Here is a 26,243-nt window from a genome sequence, read left to right on the forward strand (position 1 = left end):
AAGATAGAGGCCTTTATGTGTTTAGTGCATTAAGGCGAAATAGTCGTGGACCAATTTCCATCCAATGCAAATGATACAAATCGCCGCCACTCCTGGCGTAGCGTCTGCTGCCCTTGCATGTTGAATCGCAAGCTAAGGTAAGTTTTCTTTTCATTACATCATCACTGCCCCACGCAGCTGGTCGCCCAAAATGTTTAATAAAGGCGAGACACGAGCAGATTCTTTTTCTTGAAAAAACAAACCAAATGCGCAGTAATCCTTTCCCTTACATGGACGTGTGAGAAGAAGAAGAAGAAGAAGAAGAAGAGCAGGGGAATAAATTTTTTTGTTGGGTATGCTGCCCTAGAGAGACTACATTGACAACAAGAAACCCTTGAATTCAAGAGAAGGATGGTTCATTTGAGTGCTCAAGAACAAAGCAAGGACAACCGTAAATTGATATGTACGCGTGGGTGTTGTTCGAGGAGTAGTTATGAGATATGTCTCATGAATCTTTTGGGGACAATTGCTAGATCCAATCGTGAAGAGATTAGAACTACTTTTGAAAGTTTACGTGGAGCGCATCACCTATTGCAAAGGACATGGTACCAGCTACTTGTTTCAAAAATGAGGATTGTCTCTTGATAGCTACAAGTTTTAAACGAAAGGGCGTTGGTCAAGAAGAATAACTAGTGTGCAACTTAGTTGAAAGTAAAGGCGGGAATAGAACGAGTAAGTAGAAAAGTTTCATGGATGACTTAGCTGGGATTGGAATGGTTGCAGCTAAACCCAAAAGCCCTAAGGTAAAGCTCTAGTCCTTGAGGAGTATCAGTCAAGTCCTCCTCCTCCATCCACTTCGCATCAATAGCAGGGTAATTGCTGAATTTGCCAAGTACTCTTGGACAGGCTTTCCCTTCACTTTTCTTTCCTTTTGTGATAGGATGCGCTTAGGTGTAAGAATCTACTCGGTTTCTTCTACCTCAGGTTGCTTTTTTGGCTCACTGTCCTCTGGCACCTCACCTTGAAAAGGCCATAGTAGACTCACATGAAAAGGATTGGTGATCAGCCAAACACGGATGCCACAGAATTGTGTCGAGTTTGGAGCAAAGTTAGTGACCAAACAAAACCGGTTTTCTTTGATTCAGGAACCCGTGCAAAGTTCATATCACTAGACTTAACATCAAAGCCGGACATTCGTGCAGAGAAAATGGGCATGACAGGTGAAGTAGGTTTGACATGTCCAGGCCATTCAATGCCTGTTGCTCCCATTTTAGGGAAGCTTTGTTTGTACATTCAAAGTTTCATATTATGCCCACTTGAGGGCTGTGATGTCTTATTGGGTATTCCTTGGTGTTACGAGTTGGATGCTATAGTGGATACTTACAACAAAAAGATTATCCTTGTACATAGAGGAAAGACTCATATCCTTGATGTAAAGAAATTGTTTTTGCTTTTTCTATTTCATTTGTAATAAAGAAGCATCTTTCTACGTACTTGATCTTTGCAAAAGAAGTATACGAAGTTGTATCTAATTTGTTTACCTTAGATAAAGATAGAACAACTTTTTTGAGTGGTTTTAGTGATGTTTTTTCGGACTCTTTTCCAGGGGAGTTACCTCCTGAGAGACATGAAGATCATAGAGTAGATCTTGTGCCAGGTTGTAATCCACTGAATAGGCCACCATACAGGGTTAGTGCAGCCTAGTAGAAAGAGATTATGAGTCAAGTCAATGAGCTTTTAGAGAAGGGGCTGATTTAGCCGAGTTCATCTCCTTTTTGTTCGCTTGCACTCTTAGTGCAGAATAAAAATGGTTCATGGCGCATGCGCATTGACTACCGCGCTTTGAAAGAATACCGAGGATACATGATATTCTTGATTGGCTCGGGGGAGCGTTGTTTAGCAGGATAGATCTAAAGAGTGGGTACCGTCAGATACGCATTAGGCCAAAAGATGTCCATAAGGTTGCTTTCAAGACAACATTTGGTCTTTATCTTAGGGATTATTTAACGACAATTTTCAATGAGCTACACAGGAACATGCTACTCATTAATGCGAAGAAGAGTGAATTTTTTTTGGAAGACATTCACTTTCTTTGGCACATCGTTTCAAAGGATGGGATACGTATGGATCCTGCTAAAATGAAAGCAATCAAGTCATGGTCAGATTTGAAATCCGTAAATGACATTTGTATCTTTCTAGGCTCATGTTCCTATTACAAGAGGTTTTGCCGAGATTGCTTCTCCACTCCATGCACCAAGGGAAGGGAGTTACTTTCAAGTGGACAACTGTCACATGCACATCTAACCCTTTGTGTACGTGGACAAGCTACTTTATGACATGGGTTTAGTTCAGTTCAGTTAGCCTAGCTTAGGAAGTGATCTGGCACTTTTGTGAGTCTGTTCACAGACCGTGCATGTCCAGACACTTAGATTAGGTGCATATCCTCTGGTTGCACACAGCATGACCATCAGATTTCCATCAGAACCCATCAGGAGCATTTTTACAATGCATAGACCTATTTTTCCTATTTTGGACATTTTTCACTTATTATTTTTAAGTGACTTTTGTTGAAAACTGGGTAGGGCAATTCTAGTAAGTATATATAAAGAAACCTAGCGCTATCACTTATGGGCAGAAGAGGCAGCAGGAACTTCGGTTCAACATGCACCTTCTGAGTAGCATCCCCAACAAGCCTAGCGTTTTTGCATCTACAAGAAAGCCTAGCGTTTTGCACCCAGATCAGCCAACATTTTTGCATTTGCAGCAGCCTGGCGACAACAGAGGATAGATCAGCCGTAGCGTTAGTAGTTTGCATCAGCAGATTTACAGCGTTTCCACAACAGAGCTTAAATCAGCCCTAGCGTTTTTGCATTAGCCTGGCATCTCAGCGTTTTTGGAGATCTTCGTGACAGGATCAACAAGTAGACCAGCGTTTTCAGTTTTCAGCATCAAGACTCCGCACCATAAGTCCCAAACCTTGCAGATCTCACCTTCCCACAACAGATCCTCGTCGCACGGTCAGATCCCGCGTAGTTTGCAGATTCATCCCGGAAAACGTAGATTTTAGCATCTGCATTTCAGGGCGTTGTTGCATAGTCACCATCGACATCGTCACCGACATAGAGTCAGAATTCAGTAGATAAAGATTTGCAGATTTCAGCCCGTCTCGTCGTCGTCGACATCGTCGGCAAGTCCAAGCATTGTAGAGATTTGTGCAATCAATAGTAGATCGCTCTTGCCATAGAGAGTGGGGCCTTCGGAGGAGGGTTTGACAACATTCTAGTGTCGTATTCTTCTCTCTCTCTCTCTCTCTCTCTCTCTCTCTCTCTCTCTCAGTCTCAGTACCTTCATTCACAGTGTTCACCACTTTATTTGTGTCCATTGCACTCTCTTACTAAAGGAACGGAAGGCTCTCCCTTCCGTAAGTAAAAGGAACCCTTGAGCACAGTTCGGAGCACTCATCTTGAGCAAAGTTAAACATTCACTTCCACTGCACGTTACAACAACCAAGGAAATTTTAGCCTTTAAACACTTAAAAGAAAAGAAGGCTTTGGATCTGGTAATCAATTTGCCAGATCTTTTGAAACCTTACGTGGTTCAATGTGATGCATGTGTGGTGCAGTTCTAATGCAAAATGATTGAGTAGTGGCATATGAGAGCAGAATTCTTGAAAGCTGAAAAGAACTTGCTAGTTTATGAGAAAGAATTGTTGGTAGTAATTCACTCTCTTACTAGTTGGAAACACTATCTGCCAGGGGCTGATTTTGTTGTCCAAACAGATAATCAAACCTTGTGATACTTTCTTACACAAACCAAGTTGTTTGAGAAACACATGCGATGGACAAATTTTGTCATGTGCACATCTAACCCTATGTGCATGTGGACAAGCTGACTCCTATTTCTAGGAAGTGTTCTAGCACCCTTGTGATCCTATACGCAAGACGTGCATGTCGAGGCACTTTAGATTAGTTGCATACCCTCTGATTGCACATAAGCATAGCCAATGTGTGCTACGTGTAGGCATTGGGGAGTGTTCCCATAAAATTGCATTAGTACCTAGCCTAGGTATTTATCTGCATGTGAATCACCTCTTACCAATAGTCCGTCAACTTATTATTAAGTAGCATTTTTGCATCATTTTTAGAATCGTGGGATTTTTGGATTGCTCGACCTAGCTTTTACCCCATATATGTGTGATCTTACGGGTCGCTTCTCAAGCATAAGTCAGTACCTCAATACCAGCACCAGTACCTCAACATCTCTAGCGTTTTTGCTAGCAGTTTCGTCATCAGCACGGCGTTTTTCATTAGTACATGCAGCCCACCAACGTTTTCAGCCATAAGTAGCAAATTGCATTGCCGTCAGTTTTCAGCCCATCGTACCAGTTTAGCCAGAGTTTTTCAGAATTCAGCCCATCGTAGCAGATCGGCCAGCATTTTTCAGATTAAGCCCTCAGACAAGAACATGCCTATGAGAAAGGGAAAGTTTTACATTGTAAAACTTTTCAACAGATATTATGGCCCATCTAAGATAATAGAATAGATAAATGAGCTAGCATTGAGATTGGATCTTCCAGAGAATTGAAAAATTCATAAAGCTTTTCACATGAGCCTTCTACGACCTTTTGTTGGCGAGCCTCCTGTAGCACCGGTTAGTGAAGAACCCCATGAGGTAGAAGAATTTGAAGAAATAGTTCTTCCAGAACAACTCATACACCATCAGGAGCTACCAACTAAATTCTGGACGAACTCATCGTCGGTACTTCGTAAAGTTTAAGAATTACTCCCCTCTAGATGCTCAGTGGATGACGGAATCAGAATTGCAAGGTTTCCTAGACATCTTGCATTAGTATCATGAAGCCTTACAGTTTAGGGCAATTGTTCAGAAGCCATAAGGATGTAATATTTTTAGCTACGGCTACAGTTAAATGAAAATGATTTTTGTGCACACAAAATGAATTTATGAATATATTGATACCAATCATGAATGGGTGAATTTTACGGTGCAATGCCCCATATGGAAATTTGTCCAAGTCTGGATAGTAAGTATGATAAGTAGAATAGTAGCCGGACGCAGTGCAGAATAGTTCAACACAAGGGACATGAATAAGATGGTGTCCCCAGTTCGCTCAGAAAAGCTGAAATGTAATAGTTTTTGCGGAGACCGCCCACGAAGTGGCAGGTCGGAGATAGTGGAAATATGACCTAGTCGGAGCCGGCAGATTGAGTCGGAAGAGATACCGGGTTGATAATGCCCCAGATTGGCCAGAAAAGTGAGATTTAATGCCTTTTTAAAGTGCAAAGGTTTCAGTGGCTGGTCAGTTTGAACGCAACCATCATTAATAAACTTAAAAAAAACCCATCTCAGTGTGAGAAAACTCTATCAGCAAGCGTTTTCTATTTTTCGAACTCTCTCTCTCTCTCTCTCGTATGGAGTGCTAGATGGCTAGAGCAATCACTCGCAAGGCATAAAGACAGGTAGTGCTATCATCTAAGGAGGCTCTACAACAGTTTGCACTCACACACGGAGCCTTCTCTATCCACTCTCAGTTCAGCCCGCTCTTTCTCTCTCTCACGATTTTCTTGCTTTGGAGTTCGTGTAGGCTGTGCAAAGGCTGTGAAGCCTACGGCGGAGGTAGAGTGCAACCATAGGAGCTTGTGTGTGTGCTTGTGGGGAAAACTTGCACTTAGACAAGCGCAGCAACTGCTGCCCATGAAGAATTCAGCACTTTGACGCGTTCGAGAAGTAAAATTCAGCCAAGAGGAAAACGTGTGGGCATCTCGCCCACATGGAAATTCTTATTGCGAAGCAGACTTAGCTGTTCACGGCTACAGGTATGAAAAAATTCAGTCAATAGGCTCTTATGCAACATAATAGTTTTTGGATACGAGCAGCATATGCTGATTCGAAGTAATGTGCTTGTAATTGTTCAAAAGTAATAAGAAAACAAGGGGGGAACCATCCAATCTTCTGGTCCCTAGTGCTGTGTCCAACTTCTGCGTCATATTTTCTTTTTGTGTGGAATCTTATAAGAAAAGTGTCACGTGACACATCCAACCCTATGTGTCCGTGGACAAGCTACAGCATGACAAGGGTTGGGTTCAGTCCAGTTAGTCTAGCTTAGGAAGTGTTCTGACACTTTTGTGAGTTTGTTCGTAGACCGTGCATGCCCAGGCACTTAGAGTAGATGCATATCCTCTGGTTGCACACAGCATGATCATCAACATTACCATCAGAATTCATCAGGAGCATTTTCCTGTGCACAGAACCTATTTTCCCTATTTTTGACATTTTTCACTTACTATTTTTAAGTGACTTTTGTTGGGAATTGGGTAGGGCAATTTGACTAAGTAAATTTGTAAGCAATCCCTAGTGCTAGCATTTCTGACAGAAGAGCAAGGAGAACATAGACACAGGTTGCAGCAGGTTCCTTTGCAGCAGGTTCCTCCCTCTATCTCTCAAGCAAGATCCCCCCTTAGGCTGGCGTTTTTTCACAAGACTAACCTAGCGTTTTCAGCAGCCCTTCCACGGGCACAGGCACCGTTTTTGGGACAGTGTGCATCATCATTCCAAGCATCCACTTCAGCGTTTTGAAAGCCTTCAAGACAGCAATTTCAGCCCCCTACACTTGGCGATTTCAGCAGCCATAGACCAGCGTTTTGCAGCAGCGATTCAGCCCCATCCGGCCAGCGTTTCCAGCAGCAATTCAACGAATAAAACTGCAGCAGGAACAACGTTTTTTCAAGTAAATACAGTCAGCAACTCAGCGTTTTGTCAACAGCCAATCAACGTCTTTGGAAGTAGCAAGGAGTCAGGTGTTTTCAGCATTCAAGGCCACAGCAGCAGTTATAGGTCGTCGTCATCATCACCGTCGCCTTCGAAGCATTCAGTTTCCCGCATTAGCATCACTTAGCTTCGCATCTACACTTGTACTAGATTTGTGCAATCAATAGTGTAGACCTCTCTCACCATCGAGGGAGGGCCCCTTGGAGGAGGGTTTTACAACTTTCCGGTGTCGTATTCTCTTCTCTCTCTATCTCTCAGTCTCAGCACCTTCATTCACAGTGTGCATCCACTTTGTTTGTGATCACTTGCACTCTTATCATTAAAGAACGGAAGGCTCTCCCTTCCCTAAGTAAAAGGAACCTTGAGCACAACTCGGAGCACTCATCTTGAGCAAAGTTCAACATTCATTCCGCTAAACCTTACATTGGTATCAGAGCTTTGACAGTGTTCTGTATCACTCAAGGAAAGAACCACAAGAATTTTTTTTGCTTGTTGCGGTCGCATGTGACCCAAGTTCTCTTGGTCGTGTCGATTCCTAATCGTGTTTTTGAAGAGTGACAGGAAACCCAAGAAACAAGGGCTTGTCCAGCCTCCCCTTGTGTCTCTTTTCACTCATTGAGAGCGAACCGTACACCTAGCGGCCGGCCAATCGACGTGAGGTTGGAAAAAGCAACCTTGGTGTGAGTGCAAGGCCGCTAAGGGGTGCGCCCGCGGAAAAGAGCAGAACTCGGGTGAAGAGAAGATCCTTCTCTAACACAGATTGCAAGCGAAAGAAGAACCTCAAGAACCCAAAAACCTCAAGAATCTCAAGACCCTCAAGAACCTAAGACCCACAAGAACCCAAGTTGCTCGTGAACTTAAGAACCCAAGACTTCAAGTGTATGGTCATCACTCAAAGCGGAATGGATACTTCGCATGGAGGTGGTGAGCATGGAAGTGGTGCATAAGAGTTTTCCCCACCAGGAGGTTCTTCCGACCCTCCTCCTTCCCCATTTACGCAACGAGTTGTACCGAATCCTATGGAGGCTTTGGTCAAATCGATGATGGAAATGATGGCACAACAAGAAGCAAATTGTGTTGCCTTTGAGCGTGAGCGTGATCGAGCGCGCTTGGAGGCCGAAGAAAGACAGGCAGAGCGTGCGGCACAGAGTGAACGACGCATGCAAGAGTTTATACGGCATGTTCTCGGCTCGAAGTCCGAGCCAACCAAAGATGTTGGTAGTTCATCAAGTGGCGCAAGCCGAGATTCAGACTCCAACAACCCAGTCACAAAGAAGTTGACTTTCAGTAAGTATGATGCTAAGATGGATGCTACTGTTATTCATTCTTGGTTGCATAAATTTAATGCTTATTTTGCGACAATTAAGAAGACAGGCAATAGCAATGTTTTGACGGTAGCCATGTACCTTGCCGGTGATGCCATTAATTGGTACCACGCATGGCAAGAGGCACAGTTAGCCGCGCACCTAGAGGAAGCCGAGGATGGCGTGCCCCTTCTTTCAATAAGGCCGACTTTCAAGACAAGCTCAAGGCGCGGTTTATGCCACCTCAGTACCTTGCATGATTGAAGGACGATTGGCGTGCTCTTAAGCAAAATGGTATGCCAGTTATGTCTTTCTTTAATCGTGTTTTGCAGCTCGGCACTCAGTTACGCAAATCGGATGCGGAGCGCAAGGAGGCATTCCTTTATGGATTGGATGAGTATATCAAGTTTGATGTGGAGGTACTTGATTCAATCGATCTCAACAAGGCGGTAGCGATTGCTCTCGCACAGGAGATAGAAGCACAATAAGGGAAAGCCTAAGGAGAACAAGACTTCTCAAGCAACCTCTCAGACTTCTCAAAACCCGCAGAATGGTAAGAACGGTAAGAAGCCCATCTTCCTCTAATCCTTTGGACAAGAACTCTAACAATGAATCTAAGGGTAAAGCAAGGTTGTTTCCGTACGTACGTACGGTATGGTTCCGTACCGTACGGTACGTCCGTACGCACCGTACGATTCCGTACGTACAAAAAAAAAAAAAAAAAAAAAAAAAAAAAAAAAACCTATGAAAAAATAAACCTCTGGAAAAAAAAAATCGCCAACAGTGCCTATTCCCCGTGGTTGGATTAGGTGGGCGAGGCCTTTAATAAGTCCACCTATCCTATACTGGTTATTATCACAACAGAGAATCAGAGAGTAGAACAGAGTCTCTGCACAGAGACCAAGGAAGGATTTGCCGCCACCGATAAGGTTCTTTCTCCCTCCCTCCCTCCTTCTCTTTGTGTTTGGAGTCTGCAAGGAGGCACTCTAGAGTCCTGACCTCGCGAAAGATTGTAAGTTTTGTATTCAACTTGGAAGTGTGCGTTAATTGTGTTGCAGAGTTATCTAGCGGTTACTTAACTTGTGGGGTGATTTTAAGTGTTTTTTGAAAGTTGTGGCTATGTTTAAGTATTGTGTAGTGTTTTTAAACTAGATAGGTTGTATATAAATTTGAAATTCTTTGTATTTTTAGCTTTTAAAAAATATACTACGAATTTTACGTACCTTATGGCCCAATCCATACGGTACAACGTACAGTACGTACCGAACACGTACCGAATACTACGTACCTTACAACCTTGGGGTAAAGCTAAAGCACCTATAAAACCTAAGCTAACCCCGTATGAAAAAGCTGCAGAAGGAATTATAGGAGGATACATAATGGCTGAAGAACAAGTGATTTATGCTAAGGAAGGTAGATATTATCAATGTCACGTCAAGGGTCACATCAAGAAGGCTTGTCCTAAGACAGCCCCACCTAAAGAAGCTAAGGCACCCACAGCAATCACAAGCACTTTAATGAACCAAGCTGAATCTTCTCATGTCTTTGATACACACATTGATGAGTCTTTCATGAAGTGTTATGGTCATGTAAAGGGTCAACGTTTTATCATATTGTTTGATCCAGGCAGTATGCATGATGTGATTAGTGTATCTCTTGTTGAGAGAGCCCACCTAGAGGTTAGTCAGAAATCTCCTCTTGAGGTCTCTGGCTTCGCTCCTGGTATGGACTCTCTCATCACGAAAGAGTGTCCTGATGTGTTGTTTACAGTTCAACAAGCTGCTTTTCGAAGGAAATTTCTTGTGTCTCCTCTTTCAGGATGTGATATGCTTTTGGGCATTAGATGGTTTCGGGAGCATAACCCTCTCATTGATTGGGAGGCCAACACTCTCATATTAAATGCCAAGACTGACTCACCCATCATCATTCGTGCTGAAGAGGGTCTGCATTCTTTCATTTCTCATGTGCAGGTAAAGCGTGAACTACGACGAGGAGCACAAGCGGCATTCATCTATACTGCTCCAGTTTCCAAGAGCATTCAGGCTCAAGGCAAGTATTTAGTTTAAGCATCTCTTTTTGCAGGATGATCTTCCACCCGAGCGGCCGAAGGACCATCGCATCGAGCTTATGGAGGGGGCGCAGCCTGTCAGGAAGGCTCCCTACCGTTTGAACAAGACACAGGAGGAAGAGTTAGAGCGACAACTTACGGAGTTGGTGGCTAGAGGATTCATACGTCTTAGTGTAAGTCCTTTTGTTGCTCCTATTTTTTTTGTTCGCAAGAAGGATGGTTTGTCTCGTTTGTGTGTTGATTATACAGGGCTTTGAACAAGATGATTTCAAGAATAAGTTTCTGATGCTTCGCAATGAGTATATCCTTGATAGGCTCAATGGGGCAAAGGTTTTCAGCAAGGTCGATCTCAAGAGTCGATACCATCAGGTACAGGTATTCAAAGGCGACATCTTCAAGACTGCTTTTTGCATTGAGCGAGGGCAATGGGAGTATGTTGTTATGCCTTTTGGATTGACAGGTGTCGTGGATACATTTAATCTTCTCATGGTAGGCCGTTTCGGCGATATGGTTGGTGTATGTGTGTTTATCTTTCTTGATGACATTCTTATTTTTTCTGCATCGTGGGAACAACATGAAAAGGATGTCGAAAGAGTACTAACCCGTTTGGATGAGTGTCAGTTGTACATTGTAGCTAAGAAATCTGAGTTTTTTCTCACTGAAGTCACTTATTTGGGTTATATCATTTCTGCAAAAGGCATCAAGCTAGACCCCGCGAAGGTGGAACATGTACGTTATCGGGATTTGCCCAAAACTGTATATGATGTGCATTCTTTTCTTGGTTTATGTCAAGCATACAGTTCGCACTAGAGAATTTTGCACGCATTGTCGTACCTATGATTGATGTTTTGAAAGGGGTAAAGACTCGCCGTCACCACGTAGACTTGCCCGAGACAGCCATTGAGGCTTTCGCTGCTCTCAAGGTTGCGGTGACAGAAGCACCGTGTCTTATCCTTGCCTCTTGGGATGACACCTTTGAGGTATGGACGGATGCGAGCAATGTCGCTATCGACGCTGTGCTTCAGCAGCATGGTCGTCCAGTAGCTTTCCTTAGCTGGAAGCTCAATAGTGCAGAAAAGAACTATTGAGTTTATGATAAAGAACTTTTGTCTGTTATTCACTCTCTTAAGCATTGGAAGCATTTTCTGTATGGTAGAAAGTTTACAGTTCGCAGAGATCATCAAGCCCTCAAGTTAGTGCACATTGGAGTGATCGCCAAGCACGGTGGTCACAATTTTTTGAGCAATTTGGAGATTTGATTGAGTATGTTCCTAGAAAAGCTAACCCTGTTTGCAGATGCGTTGAGTCGCAAAGGACAGATTTTGGCTCTGAGTCAAGATCCACAGTTTCTATTCAGGGTGTGTCTTTCGACAGCACGAAGAACGAGTATGTGGATTCCAAGTTTGGTAAGCAATGGTTGCAGGCTCTTGCTTCCCAAGGACCAAGCAACTATCTCATTCGTGATGGTTTGTTGTATTTTCATGAACGTTTATGTGTGTTGCCCTCTCTCAGGCCAACCATATTGCATGATGTACATGACTCTCTTACGGGTGGGCACAGGGGAATGAACACCACTTTGGAAAAAATAGAAAGATTCTTTTATTTGCCTAAAATGCGAAAGGATGTGTTTCGTTATGTCACACAGTGCAGTATATGTCAAAAGGTAAAAGCTCCTCGAGGTAAGCAGCAAGGCCTCTTGCTTCCGCTGCCTATTCGCGATGAACCTTTTCAAGATATTTCCATGGATTTTGTGACTAACCTTCCACCTAGTTTGCATTCAAGGAACACTCAATGTTTGACAATTGTTGATCGTTTCAACAAGTTTTGTATGTTGATTTCTTGTAAGGCCACGGTCACTGCGCAAGATATGGCACGATTGTTTATAAAGCATTGGTACCCCCTCTGTGGTTTCCCAAAATCGATTGTTTCAGATAGGGATGTTAAGTTCACGTCCAATTTTTGGCGCGCACTCTTTGAAAATTTTTGCACTAAGTTGAATTTTTCATTGGCTTTTTATCCACAGTGAGATGGTCAGACAGAGATTTACAATCCTGCCATACAGTCCAGCTTGAAACGCGCTGTGTTTTATGGAATCTGTTGTACGATGCCACGTCAGCATCCGGTTGCTTTTCCCTGCTGTCTTTTAGGTTTAGGGTTAGGGTTAGGATTTTCAGCAGGTTAGGTTAGCCACTTCGTCTCTTTGTGACATACCCTCCTCTTGAAAGCATTGTAATCGCCCTCGATTACTCCTGCAAAACAGACAGAAGGCATAAACAGTCTTAGCAGACATTGACTGTTAGTACCTACGCACTAGGAACACACAACTAGCACATATACCAAGCGACAATCACATTACAGGACATCACATGACATTCAACATTCATTCGGATCTTAGATCATGATTTATCGGCAATGTAGCTAGCAATTGCATCTAGATCCAGTCGGGACCTCATTGATGCCTGATTGACTAACCCCTATTGCAACCATGTCTATTCGAGATCAAATAGACCAAAATGCTGCAGTCATTTCGTCTATCAGTTCCTGCACTGAAAAAGAAGTCAAGAACAAATCAATATCATATTCAGAAATTCCATTTCATAAAGTCATATAGCAGAAAACTGTCAGCTCTCAGTATCCCTGAAGCTCAAAGAGACATCAGTGACTCTAGTATCAAAATCGCGGCATCTGTTGACAAAGGAGCGGAGTAACTCCCCTCTTGTGCATCCCACTGCACCAGATCTCCAGCCAAGCTGAATTCTGGGTTCCATTGGAGTAGACTATGCTAAACCAAAAGCTTCGAGATAAAGTTTCACAATTTGAGGAGTATCTGCTAGGTCCTCCTCCTCCATCTACTTCGCATCCAATGCAGGATAGTTCTTGAACTTAACCAAGAATTGCCTTCGGACTTACCTTTATTCTTCGTATTCTTATGTGCCAAAATCTGTTTAGGAACAAGGATCTCCTCGTTTTCTTCCACCTCGGGTTGCTCATTAGGCTTCCCATCATCAGACCCATCCCCTTTAAAAGGTTTCAAGAGACTCACATGAAATGCATTGTGAATCCTCCAAGTGTCAGGCAGTTTCAGTCGGAAGGAGACATCATTTATCTTTTCAGAGATCTGGAAAGGTCCGTAGTATCGCATACTAAGCTTTGGAAAAAGCCTCTCCTTTTCCTTTTTCTTTCTCAGGCGTGCCTTCTCAAAACGTAAGAGCACCCAATCATCCTCCTTCAATTTCAAATCGCGACGATGGCGATCCGCTGCCTTTTTCTTTCGTTCTTGAGATTTCTGCAAAGCCTCGCGGAACTGGGCAAAAGCCGTGTCTAAGTCGCGCGTATACTCATCTGCTTCAAAAATCTTATCTTTTGTGCTTAGGAAGGTTGGAACCTTTGCAGCACCTTCAACAATCTCAAATGGCACCTTCCCCGTCGAAGAGTGTATCGTGTTATTGTAGGCAAATTCCACCAAAGGTAAGTACTTTTCCCATTGAGTCTTTTGATCCGAGATATATTGACTTCAATAAATCTAAAACCACTGAATTGGCAATCTCAGATTGCTCGTCGGTCTGCGGGTGGAACGATGACGAGAACTGCAGCCGCGTGCCAATGTTCTCCCAACTTGCCTTCCAAAACAAACTCGTAAATCTAGGGTCCCTATCGGAGACAATCGTCTCAGGCATGCCATGTAATTTGAAGATCTGGGCCACAAACAATCTCGCTAAGTGATCCGGCTTGACTGTTTTCTTTACTGGAATGAAATGAGCCTGCTTGCTAAATCTGTCAATAACAGTCGAGATACTATCGTGACCACTCTGTGTTCTCGAGAGATCAAAAATGAAATCCATTGCAATACTTTCCCAGGGGCGGGTGGGTATGGGTAAAGGCTGTAACAATCCCTTTGCTTTATGCCTGTCAAACTTGACCTTCTGGCATACCAAGCAACTGTGCACAAACTCTTCCACATCCTTCTTGAGTCTCGGCCAAAAGAAGTCTCTCTCTATCCCTTTCATGGTGGTAGCAATGCCGGGGTGACCCGTAAAAGGTGGACGGTGGCATTCAGTCATAACCTTTTCCCTCAATGGCTGTGTAACGCACAACGTGGTTTTTCTCATCAAGTAGCCATCCCGAATGGAATATCCCGCTACTGTCTCCCCATCCTGTATCCGTGTGAAAATGTCTGCAAAATCTGTATCTGTGGCATGCTGGTCGACCATATCCTCGAAGCTCCTATGATGTATCGCGGAAATAGCTAGAACCAACGGCTTCTGAGACAAAAGCATCTGCCACCACAATCTTCTGTCCCCCTGAACATGGACAATCTGGAAGTGAAATTGTGACAAGATGTTTGTCTACTGCATCTGCTTTTCCGATAGCTGCTTCTGTGACGAGAAGTAGCGCAAACTCTGATGGTCTATAAAGATTCGAGTAGGTAATGCCGCCACTGAGTAAGAGCATGGATAATCGCCAAAAGCTCTTTCTCATAAATATGTGTTGTCATTTCCGGCCTTGAGAACAATTGGCTCTCGTAAGCAATGACATGGCCTTCTTGCATTAAGAACGCACTTAAACTACGACCACAAGCATCACAATATACTTCAAATGACTTCTGCTAGTCCGGCAAAGTCAAAACTTGTCCCGTAGTCAATTTCTCTTTCAATGTTTGAAAGGTAGTCACCTCTGTGGGTCCTCACGAGAAAGGGACTCCTTTCTGTGTCAAGATATGCAAAGGGGAAGCAACCTCTGCAAAATTTCGAATGAACCGCTTGTAGTAGGAACACAGTCCCAAGAAGCTTCTAACTTCATGGACATTCTTCAAATCGGGCCAATCACAGATAGTCTCTATCTCGGCCGGATCCATTTGCACTCCCACTGCTGAGACAATGTGTCCCAAAAAGTGTATCTCTGATAGGAAAAATTCACTTTTCTTTGCATTAATCACTAACTTGTGATCTCGTAATGCCTGAAAGACCTGAAGCAGATGATCTCTATGTTCTGCCTCATTCTTGGAGAATACAATGATATCATCAAAGAACGTGCCAACAAATAGTTTGTACTCTCGAAAAATCCTGTCCATCATCCAGTTAAATGTCGCAGGAGCATTGGTTAAGCCAAAAGGCATCACCAAAAACTCAAACAACCCAAAAGTCGTCCGAAAAGCTGTCTTGTAGACGTCTCTCGGCACGATTCTAATATAATGATATCCACTCTTCAAATCAATCTTGCTAAAGCACAAGGATCCCTGTAATCATGAAGTGTATCATCGATCCTAGGAATCGAAAATCTGTTCTTGATGGTGATTTTGTTGAGAGCTCTATAATCGATACACATTCTCCAAGATCTGTCTTTCTTCAAAACCAACAACACTTGAGAGCAATACGACAAAGTACTAGGCTGGACAAGACCCTTTTCCAAGAGGTCTTTCACTTGGTTCATAATCTCTTCATTCTGTGCTCGGCTCACACGATAAGGTGGCTGGTTCGGTGGTGTGCTTCCAGGTATCAGATCAATGGTATGATCTTCAGGACGAGCAGGTGGTAACTGGCCTGGTAGGCCCTCTGAGAAGCAATCGGCGTGAGAGTGGAGAAAATCTTGGCGTTCTTTATCAAGTTTAGACATATTTGTCCTATCCTCATCACTCACTTCTTTCATAAAGATCGAGTAAACAAACAGACTGGATTTCATTAATTTATAGGGACAGACTCGCCCTTCAGTTTAATGTCAAGTACAATGGTTCTGCCCTTCTCTATAGTCAATGTTGCTTTCCTCGCCGGATAATCGACCACGGCGTTGTTCTTGTGGTACCAGGGAATTCCCAAGAGAACATCACAACTTTCCATAGGATTATGTAAAAGTCCTCATGCCCCAAATACCCCTGACAATGCAACTGAAGTTTGCCAATGGCAGGTGTAATGGCTACGTCCCTGCCGGGTGCCACTAGAACAGCCTCCGCAAGTGGTCTCATCCGATCGGGAGTGATCTCGAGCCGCGCCGCCAATTCCGGTGAAATGAAGTTGGCCTTGGCTCCTCCATCAAAGAAGATCAAGGCCTCTTGGTCTTTCACTTTGCCCCAAGCTCGGCAAAGTTCTGTACGCTCGTCCATGGTGTTGGGATCGGTACCCACACAATCTGGAACCAGTCCTGTTTTCATCTTGCCTTTTCTTCCACATTCCTCAAATGCTCTCGAACTCTCAGGCCTTTCGTCGTCCTTGTCATTCTGTTCCTTTTGTGCCTTTTTAGGGCACTTCGCAAAGATATGTCCATGTTCCCCGCATCCAAAGCACTTCCCCTCCTTGATGAAGCGAGCTCTCTCCTGAGGAGTAAGCTTGGATTGTGCATCCTTCTTTTCTGGGTTGCTCTTTCTCTTTCTACTTTCATTCGCTGAAGTCTGTTCGGCTCGTTGTGTCATGACCTCATCGGTGGTGTAGGTCAGACTGCCAGAGTGAATGGCAAAACCCCGTTTTGCATGACTCATCAACTCCTGAATAGAAGCTGACTTATGTTCCAAGCAGTGATCTCGGATCTCTGTAGGTAGACCCAAGGTAAACCGCTCAATCTGTTCTCTGAACGAGATCTTCTTGAATGAAGAGGCGGGTAGAAAAGAGCTCCAAAATCTCTCGCAATAAGCGTCCAGTGTATCTCTCTTGGTCATGCAAAGATGGTTCCAAGCAGCTCGTATATCGCGTTCATACTCTTGAGTCAGCCAAGAAGAAATAAAAAGATTCTTAAATTTCAACCATTTAATTGGCGCAGACTTGTTTAAAAGAAGCGTGGACCACCAAGTTCGAGCATTCCCCTTAAAATAAGAGGCAGCTCTCCGAATCTTAGAGTGCTCTGAGTAGCGTCCTCCCGCGAAAGCGATGTCAAACTGCTTATAAAAGACAAAGCCTTCGAAGCATCTTCATATCCTGAAAAAGTGTCAGATTTAACCGCCTGTCCACCTTCCTTAAACTCTTGGACTTTCTTGCTTTTGTCTTCCAGAAAGTCATACTGGTTGGCTTTATTTATATTCTTCTCGTTTGCATAAAAGTCGTCGTCATCAGAGTCTGAATTGTCTGTAGACTAGTCCTCTGTAGAACTGTCACTCACTGGGCGAGATTTAGCCTTCTTTGCCTTTTTCTTGCCCTTTACAAAGCGTTGTTTCTTGCTTCGCTTTTTGCCTTTTCTGTCTTCTTCGCTCGAGTCAGAAGAGCCAGAAGAACTGTCAGAAGAAGAAGAAGAAGAACTCGGTACTTCTTCAAATCGAACACGCTTCTTCTGTTTCTTTGCCTTATCAAATGTCGAGTGACGACCCAAATAACCAGGGAAGTCAGTGCCTTTCTGCTGCTTTTTACCGTGCTTTTTAGATTTTTTTTGCGCGTCAAAAAGCTGAGCAATCCGTGCATCAACCACCTCTTCTAATTCCTTATCTGAATATTTCTTGTGAACAGAAGGTTTCTTGAGAGCGGGTTTCGGGGATGGTGGTGTGGTTTTCTGCCACTGCTCGTGCACTTCCTGAAAAGAAGTCTCGCTCATATATTTTGCGAATTTTGGGTCCTTCGCAAAATTGGGCATCATCTTTGTTGCATCGCCGATCAATTGACAACGCTCCATCTCTCATCGCTCCGCCTGAGTAGGCCGAGGCGGGCCATACTCTCTGCCGGAATCTTCGTTGTGATCCCTTTCCGCATCTCCGGATGTAGAGGGAGTCGTCTGATCCTTGCGTGAAGCCATAGGTGCCGTGTCCCGTAGAAGAGAAATCGGCCGTGCTCTGATACCACTGTAACCGACTTGGACACTCCAAGTCAAGAATCGACCGCGACAGCACCAAATAACCACTTCAAAACAGTTCACAGTTCACAGTTCACAATAGATTTACACTGGCCCGGTGAAGTTCCGTGCCTAGAGATATTGGCCCCAAAGACTGGCGCCCCTTTCGGTATTTCTTTTTGTATTAATCTGAGTTCAAAGTACAAGAGTGGTTGGGTCTCACTCTCAGACTCTGCGTCCAGATGCTCTGCAGAGTGTGAGCCCAAACCACTTATTTATTTACAAGGGATGCCAAAAGCAGAGCCCCAAAAGCTTAGAATCAAAAGCCTAAAAATAAGCCAAGGCTCTTTCTCTCACAAGCTCTCTTGAGCGAATCAAAATAAAGCAAAAGCTTCTTCTCTCTCTCTCCCCTATCCTTTGCGTAGGGAAAAGCAGAGTCCAAAAATTGCGTAGCTTTTTCCCTGCCGTATAGTCCATCGTGAAATGCGTCGTGTTTTGCGGAATCTGCCGTATGGTGCCACGTCAGCATCCGTCTGCTTTTCCTTGTTGCCTTTTAGGGTTAGGGTTAGGGTTTTCAGTAGGTTAGGGTTAGCCACGTCATCACTTTGTGACAAGATGAAGAGTTTTTCAAAGATTACCCAGAGTTGTTGGCAGACTACAAGGAAGCCATGCAGCTCGGTACGAGTATCTCATTTTAAAAAGGGGGGGATGTCACGTGACACATCCAACCTTTTGTGTCCGTGGACAAGCTACAGCATGACAAGGCTTGAGTTCAATCCAGTCAGTCTAGCTTAGGAAGTGTTCTGGCACTTTTTTGAGTCTGTTCGCAGACCATGCATGCCCAGGCACTTAGAGTAGATGCATATCCTCTGGTTGCACATAGCATGATCATCAGCATTACCATCAGAATTCATCAGGAGCATTTTCCAGTGCACAGAACCTATTTTCCCTATTTTTGACATTTTTCACTTATTATATTTTTAAGCGACTTTTGTTGGGAAGTGGTTAGGGCAATTTGACTAAGTTAATAAATAAGCAATCCCTAGCGCTAGCATTTCTGACAGAAGAGCAAGGAGAACACAGGCACAGGTTGCAGTAGGTTCCTCTTATCTCTCAAGCAAGATGCCCCCTTAGGTTGGCGTGTTTCCACAAGACTTAACCCAGCGTTTTCAGCAGCCCTTCCACCGGCATAGGCAGTGTTTTTGGGACAGTGTGCATCATCATTCCAAGCATCCACTTCAGCGTTTTGAAAGCCTTCAAGACAGCAATTTCAGCCCCCTACACTTGGCGATTTCAGCAGCCATAGACTAGCGTTTTGCAGCAGCGATTCAGCCCCATCGGGCCAGCGTTTCCAGCAGCAATACAGCGAATAAAACAGCAGCAGGAACAGCGTTTTTTCAAGCAAATACAGTCAGCAACTCAGCGTTTTGTCAACAGCCAATCAGCGTTTTATCAACAACAGAATCAGCGTTTTTGAAAGTAGCAAGGAGTCGGGTGTTTTCAGCATTCAAGGCCACAGCAGCAGTTAAAGGTCGTCGTCACCGTCGCCTTCGAAGCATTCAGTTTCCCGCATTAGCATCACTTAGCTTCGCATCTACACTTGTACCAGATTTGTGCAATCAATAGCGTAGACCTCTCTCGCCATCGAGGGAGGGCCCTTGGAGGAGGGTTTTACAAGTTTCCGGTGTCGTATTCTCTTCTCTCTCTCTCTCTCTCTCTCTCTCTCTCTCTCTCTCTCAGTTTCAGCACCTTCATTCACAATGTTCATCCACTTTGTTTGTGATCACTTGCACTCTATCATTAAAGAACGGAAGGCTCTCCCTTCCCTAAGTAAAAGGAACCTTGAGCACAGCTTGGAGCACTCATCTTGAGCAAAGTTCAACATTCATTCCGCTACACCTTACAAAAAGGTAGATTAAATCTAAGGTTATAAGTTCACGCTTCCGTTTCTGTGACAACAAGATTGAAGAGTGACTTCCCGGTAGTTGTACTCTATGAACCGTCAATATAGAAGTACCGAAAGGGGCGTTAGACTTTGGGGCTAGTGCATCTGGAAGTGAAACTCCGCCACTCCATGTCCCTTGCCTAGTTTGAGGTGTTCTCTCTTTCACGTGTTTTCTGTTCAGCTTGGTGATTGTTGCAGTGATTTTACCGCCTTGCCAGTGGTTTGCCGGTTACACCATCTCTATGGAGTAAAGCACAACAAATGTGGTTTTTCCCTCTAAAGGCAAGCTTGATGGAGACACTACGCAGAGCAAAGATCAGCCCGATGACTCGCCTGCTGTAGCCTACTGCTCAGGAGTCACTCAAGAGCTTTAGGGATCTAGTTAGGATTAGAATTCATTTCTTGTTACATTTTCAGGTGAGAGAAATCATCATCAATTGTACTTCGTTCTTATCTCATGAACCGTTTTGGCTTTTGAAAGACTCTTTCTTTCTTTCTTGTTCACTTCGCCCACTCTTGCCTTTCACACTGTTTCAACTGCCTGCAGTTCTGCCTAGATGAATCCCTAGCCCTGTTAATTGCTGCCAGGAATGGCTGGACCATATCTGTACCTGCTTCTCTCCTTTGATGTGGGTGTTGTTGTTCCTCTCTTTCTGATGCAGATTGGATGTTTGGTTGCTTTGAAATTCTATATCGACTCTTGAGTGCTGCAGTTTGCTCTGTGTGATTGCGCTGGTGAGCCAATTGGTGGTTCCTTTGGCTTGGTTGGTCGTGTGTGGGTCGGCTGGGGCTGAGAAAATGAGGGCCAGAACCCTTTATGTGCCCACAAGAGGGTGGTCGGGTGCACAAGCGTAAATCTTCCAAACACCTATTCAGTCACCCTCAGCTCTCTAGGAGATGGCACTACGATTTCTAACAAGCGTGTCTATTGATGTGTTGTCAATTCCTCATCTGTAGATGGTATAACTTAAAACTGAAGATTTTTGTGCTACCTATTTTCAGCTGCTGGTCTCCACTCTTTACCATGCACTATGTCCTCCCACATTGTGTCATGGACATCAGAGCCTCTTGTAATGCATTTTTACAGTTTTTCCTTCTTTTTTCCCCTGTCCTCTCCTACCAAGGGCACAAGGAATGGCTTGATCCCAGAGGTACTGTACAAGAAAGCTTCAATTCACATATCTTTGGAGAATGCATTCTTTTCAGGCCCAAGCATCAACGTAGTGAAGGTAATGCTGGATCTAAAACTGTTTGGACATCCACCTCCTTTTCTGACAGATTGACTATGAAAGGCCCAACATTAGTGGCATCATTGCCAATCATTCTTCTTGAGAGGTTTACTGAGATTCATTAGCATAGACCAAACACCTATTCAGTCACCCTCAGCTCTCTAGGAGATGGCACTACGATTTCTAACAAGCGTGTCTATTGATGTGTTGTCAATTCCTCATCTGTAGATGGTATAACTTAAAACTGAAGATTTTTGATGTGTTGTCAATTCCTCATCTTCCAAACACCTATTCAGTCACCCTCAGCTCTCTAGGAGATGGCACTACGATTTCTAACAAGCGTGTCTATTGATGTGTTGTCAATTCCTCATCTGTAGATGGTATAACTTAAAACTGAAGATTTTTGTGCTACCTATTTTCAGCTGCTGGTCTCCACTCTTTACCATGCACTATGTCCTCCCACATTGTGTCATGGACATCAGAGCCTCTTGTAATGCATTTTTACAGTTTTTCCTCCTTTTTTCCCCTGTCCTCTCCTACCAAGGGCACAAGGAATGGCTTGATCCCAGAGGTACTGTACAAGAAAGCTTCAATTCACATATCTTTGGAGAATGCATTCTTTTCAGGCCCAAGCATCAACGTAGTGAAGGTAATGCTGGATCTAAAACTGTTTGGACATCCACCTCCTTTTCTGACAGATTGACTATGAAAGGCCCAACATTAGTGGCATCATTGCCAATCATTCTTCTTGAGAGGTTTACTGAGATTCATAGCTTAGAGAAGTTGATGAGCTAGAAAATGCTACTACGGCCATCTGTTGAGAATCTTGCCTGCATTTTGTGCAAGCCCTTGGAAACAACTAGCTGGACTAATGTAGTGCACTTATATACCTATCTGAAGAGAAGAGGTTTTGAACTTCATTCGTCAGTTGGACAGTATCTAGTTTCAATTTTGGTGGAAGGTGGAAGCATGCAGGTTGCACTCAACTTGTTTGATGGTTTGCTATACGAGGACAAGTCCTCGTGGAGTGCTCTAATTAAAGGCTGTATAGATTGCAGAGAGTTTGGACAGGCTCTTGGTTTGTACCATAAAATGTATGAGTGTTATCTTCAACCTGACAAATATACTTTTATTGCGCTCATAAAAACATGCGCTGAGGTGAACGATCTGAAAAGTGGCTGTAAACTACATATACAGGCGGTACTGAATGGATGGTTTGAACGAGACGTTTTTGTTGGTAACTCTTTAGTTGACATGTATGCCAAGTGCGGTCAGCTTGCAGCTGCCCAGAACATATTCAATAGGCTTCCAGTCCGCGACTTGGTCTCCTGGAATGCACTGGTTGCAGGATTCACGAAGAACAAGGAAAGTCAAATAGTCTTGAATTGTGTACGGCAGATGTGTCTGGAAGGTATCTCACCAGATGCAACAACATATGTCTGCAGCTTAAATGTTTGTGGTTCTGATAACATTAAACACTCTGGCTTAGAATTTCATGGTGAAATCATTAAAAAGGGGCTGCTAGAAATGAATAACTTTGTCGGCAATGCATTGATTAATATGTATTCAAAGTGCAAGGCACTCTTAGAAGCGCAAAACGTGTTTGACAGGCTCTCAGAGAGGGATGTCATTTCGTGGAATTCACTGGTTTCTGGATATGCTGATCAAGGGTGTGGCAAGCAAGCTTTGACATGTTTTGATCAAATGCAACATGCTGGGGTCTCTCCCAATGCCATAACATTTGTTTGCACCTTAAAAGCTTGTTGCAGTCTTGATGCAACAGGTGTGGCACGAGCTATTCATGCTGAGATATGCAGGAAGGGGTTGTTAAGGAGAAATCTTTATGTTGGGAATTGTTTGATAGATATGTATTCCCAGTTTGGACTACTTGCACAAGCTCAGGAAGTGCTTGATAGCTTATCAATTAGAAATGTCGTCTCTTGGACTGCATTGATCGCCGGCTATGCCAACTCTGACCTTGGTGAAGAGGCACTTGATTGTTTTGACCAGATGGAACTGGATGGGGTTTGTCCAAATGCTGCAACATTTATTTGCAGCCTAAAAGCGTGTGGAAGTATCAGTGCTGTTGTCAAGGGCATTCAATTACATGCAGAGATAGCCAGAACAGGGTTGCTTGAAAGCCCTGCTATTAGCAATGCTGTGGTGGACATGTATTGCAAGTGTGGTTTCATCCAAAGAGCACAAGAGGTGTTTGACAAGCTTCAAGACCACGATCTAATTTTGTGGACAGCGCTTATTGCAGGGTACTCTCTACAAGAATGTGGTGACAAAGCACTCCAGTGTTTTAGACAGCTCCAGCTTGAGGGTTTCTCTCCCAATGCTACCACGTATGTTTGTGGTTTAAATGCTTGTGGACACATAGCAGCTGCAGATGAAGGCAAACAATTACATGCTGAGATTTGCACAACAGGTTTACTTCAAGAAAATACATTTATTGGCAATGCATTAGTACATATGTATGCCAAATGCGGCTTGCTCACAAAAGCACAAGAAGTGTTTGACAATCTTCCAGTTCATGATGTAATTTCATGGACTGCACTAATTGCAGCATATGTCGAACACAAGTTGGCTGAAGAAGCTCTGGGACTTCTTGAAAGGATGCGTCGCTTTGGACTTTCTCCAAATGCTGCTACTTATATTTGCATCTTGAAAGCTTGCAGTGCCATCGGAGCCGAAGAGACAGGCCGAAACATGCATCATGATCTTGCCATCAAAGGCTTGCTAGAAAATAATCTTCTCATCAGCAATGCCCTTGTGGACATGTACGCAAAATGTGGCTCGCTTTCAAAAGCGCTGGAAGTATTCTACGAGGGTCCGGACCGAGATGTAGTTTCTTGGACTTCTCTGGTTGCGGGGTACATGAAGGTGGGAGAGAGCTACAGCGCTTTGCATGTTTTTGATACTATGAACAGGGAAGGTCTAATTCCTGACCTTATAGCTTTTATTAATGTTCTTACTGCATGCAGTCGTGCTGGTGTCGCCGCCAGGGGTAAAGAATATCTCGACTCAATGAGCAGCGAGTATGGGCTCAAACCAACTCTGGAGCACTATACCTGCATGACAGATCTTCTAAGCCATGCAGGTCATTTGGAACAAGCTTTAGATTTAGTGCAAAAAAGTCCATTCCATCCAGATCTTGTCCTTGTGCAGACGGTGCTTGATGCTTGTCGAAGGTGGGGTAACGAAGGCATAGGGAGGAACGTCTTTGAGCATGCATTGCATTTTGATGAGAAAAGCGCATTGAGCAAATCCAAAGCAGGCATCGACATGTCGGAGGGCGGGAACAGAACTGGCACATTTCATAATGAGGATTTGAAGTTAGGCTGTTAATATATATAACCTTGAGATGAAGCATTCTTGTGCCCTTCAAAGGCCTCTACTAGTTGGCCTAGACTTTGATCTTGCGTTGCATGAATGTGAGGGGGGTCATGAATGGTAGTGGCCTTCTGTACAGATTGATGGGAATCCTGTTTCATTCTTTGAGTACAATGTTTCCATTGGGAGGCAGATCCTCCTGAGGGCACAACATCCTCCTCACTGTTCACATCAGTCAGAGATATGGTCAGATCAGTGCATCTCTCCTGCTTTTCAGCTACTGTTTTGGGTCATGCATATAGAGTATCAGGGTCAGCCGCCGGATATGCTATTTCATGTGGATATTTGCACATGGAGGACTGGCTGTAGGCACTTGGGCTGAGAGTTCTGGCTGTGATCCGACTTGCCAGCGATGTACTTTAGAGCTTATGCCATTGTTTCTAGCTTCACCTGCATACACAATTAGTGTGGAAGGCGGTATGCTGTTTGCTTATCAGAGTGAACATTCATGATGAGTTTGTGACATGGGGGGCAGTTACGTATGCCACTAGAGAGAATATACCGCCTTGATTAATTGCAAGCATTACCCATTCCTACCTATTTGCCCTACCATTTATAACTTCTGTGTGTTATCATCAAACTCAATAAATAAGAGGGGAGATTCTAGGATTGCCATGAATGTTAGATCTGAGGTCACCAGCAATCTATAGGCTAGGCATGGAAGCACATCAGGTGTGTGGTCGGAAAACAAACCCTTGGGCAGATTAAGGTGGGCCCTCCCATGGGGCGTTGTTGGTATTGTGAAGAACCGTTGTATTATACCCAAAAAAGTGCTACGATGTATCTGAAGAGCATCTCAGAAAATCAAAAGAAGCATTTGCTACTGAGCATATGAACCATCACGCCAGCCTCTCCACCATGTTGGGTTAATGTTGTGATGACCCAATGCTCACTACCACCAAGGGCCTCGATTGGTTCTAGCTTAAAGCCAGGTCTCACTTTGTATCAGTGGTATTAATGGAATTAAGTAGGCTGTGTTGTACTACTAACATACGAGCATTCACTTTGCATAAGGTCCTTGATCTTATCTCAAGTGCACCTTCAATTCTTGGTAATATTTCGTGAGATTGCATCTTTACTTCATTAGCATATGGGTTTTTTAAAATTCTCAACCTCTTTAGTGTCTACGTGGTGTCCCTCTTTCTCTCTATTTTTTTTTTCGACACACCATAGGGCCCACAGGGGGAGGTGCTTATCCCTTCCAAATATTAGCCATGTTACATGGTCGGGCAAGGGCCGCGTACCATCGGGCAAGAGCCACGCGTAGGCATCACCATGGCCACCTAATTGATGCACCACATGCTGGGAACGGCGGAGAGAACTCGTAGCAACCAGCTAGGAACCTCCTCCTCGGGTGACCCACCCAGGAGGAGGATGCACTCGAGTGTCCAAGGGCAAGAGCCCTAGCAACGTGAACACCAGGTGAGCACAAGGTGTCCCTCTAGAGTGTGACCCAACGGGGGATTTGAACCCACAACCCATAGGTTGAGAGGCCAAAGCCTTACCGTTAGACCAACTCTTAAATTTGAAGCTGTTGTGTCTTAAATCGAGCTGCCACAGCTTCAAATATCTGAAGCTTGCACAACCTTGTACGCAGGAATTCACAAACACAGTAAAGCAGTGTGGCATGAACGCACGAGAAGTTCTTGATGGGCTTCCTGCCCGGAGTGTCATCACTTGGAACGCGTTGATTGCAGGATATGCCCAATGTGGGTGTGGCAAGGAGTGTCATCGCTTGGAAATTGTTAATTGCAGGATATGTGGGTGTGACAAGGGTGCACTGTGCTATTTTC

At 44.0% G+C, this 26,243-nt stretch overlaps 1 protein-coding gene and 1 pseudogene across 3 annotated transcripts; one reads left to right on the forward strand and one right to left on the reverse strand.

The window, feature by feature from the left end:
- On the forward strand, window positions 1–25,505 carry LOC147446392 (pentatricopeptide repeat-containing protein At2g33680-like). Of its 3 annotated transcripts, XM_086525633.1 has the most exons (3): window positions 48–137; window positions 10,040–10,310; window positions 20,828–25,505. In XM_086525633.1, the coding sequence occupies exon 3, from the start codon at window positions 21,853–21,855 to the stop codon at window positions 24,403–24,405; it is 2,553 nt and encodes an 850-aa protein (XP_086381759.1). In that variant the 5' UTR covers window positions 48–137; window positions 10,040–10,310; window positions 20,828–21,852; the 3' UTR covers window positions 24,406–25,505. The 3 variants fall into 3 exon arrangements, with proteins under 3 accessions (XP_086381758.1, XP_086381759.1, XP_086381760.1); XM_086525632.1 differs by lacking the exon at window positions 10,040–10,310 and having other exon boundaries at window positions 1–137; XM_086525634.1 differs by lacking the exons at window positions 48–137; window positions 10,040–10,310 and adding an exon at window positions 10,323–10,506.
- The window catches only part of LOC147446393 (uncharacterized), a 4,620-nt pseudogene continuing 2,924 nt past the window's right edge, over window positions 24,548–26,243 (reverse strand).

Source organism: Adiantum capillus-veneris, chromosome 12 (assembly GCF_014529385.1).
Source record: "Adiantum capillus-veneris isolate H3 chromosome 12, ASM1452938v2, whole genome shotgun sequence".
NCBI classification, from domain to species: domain Eukaryota; kingdom Viridiplantae; phylum Streptophyta; class Polypodiopsida; order Polypodiales; family Pteridaceae; genus Adiantum; species Adiantum capillus-veneris.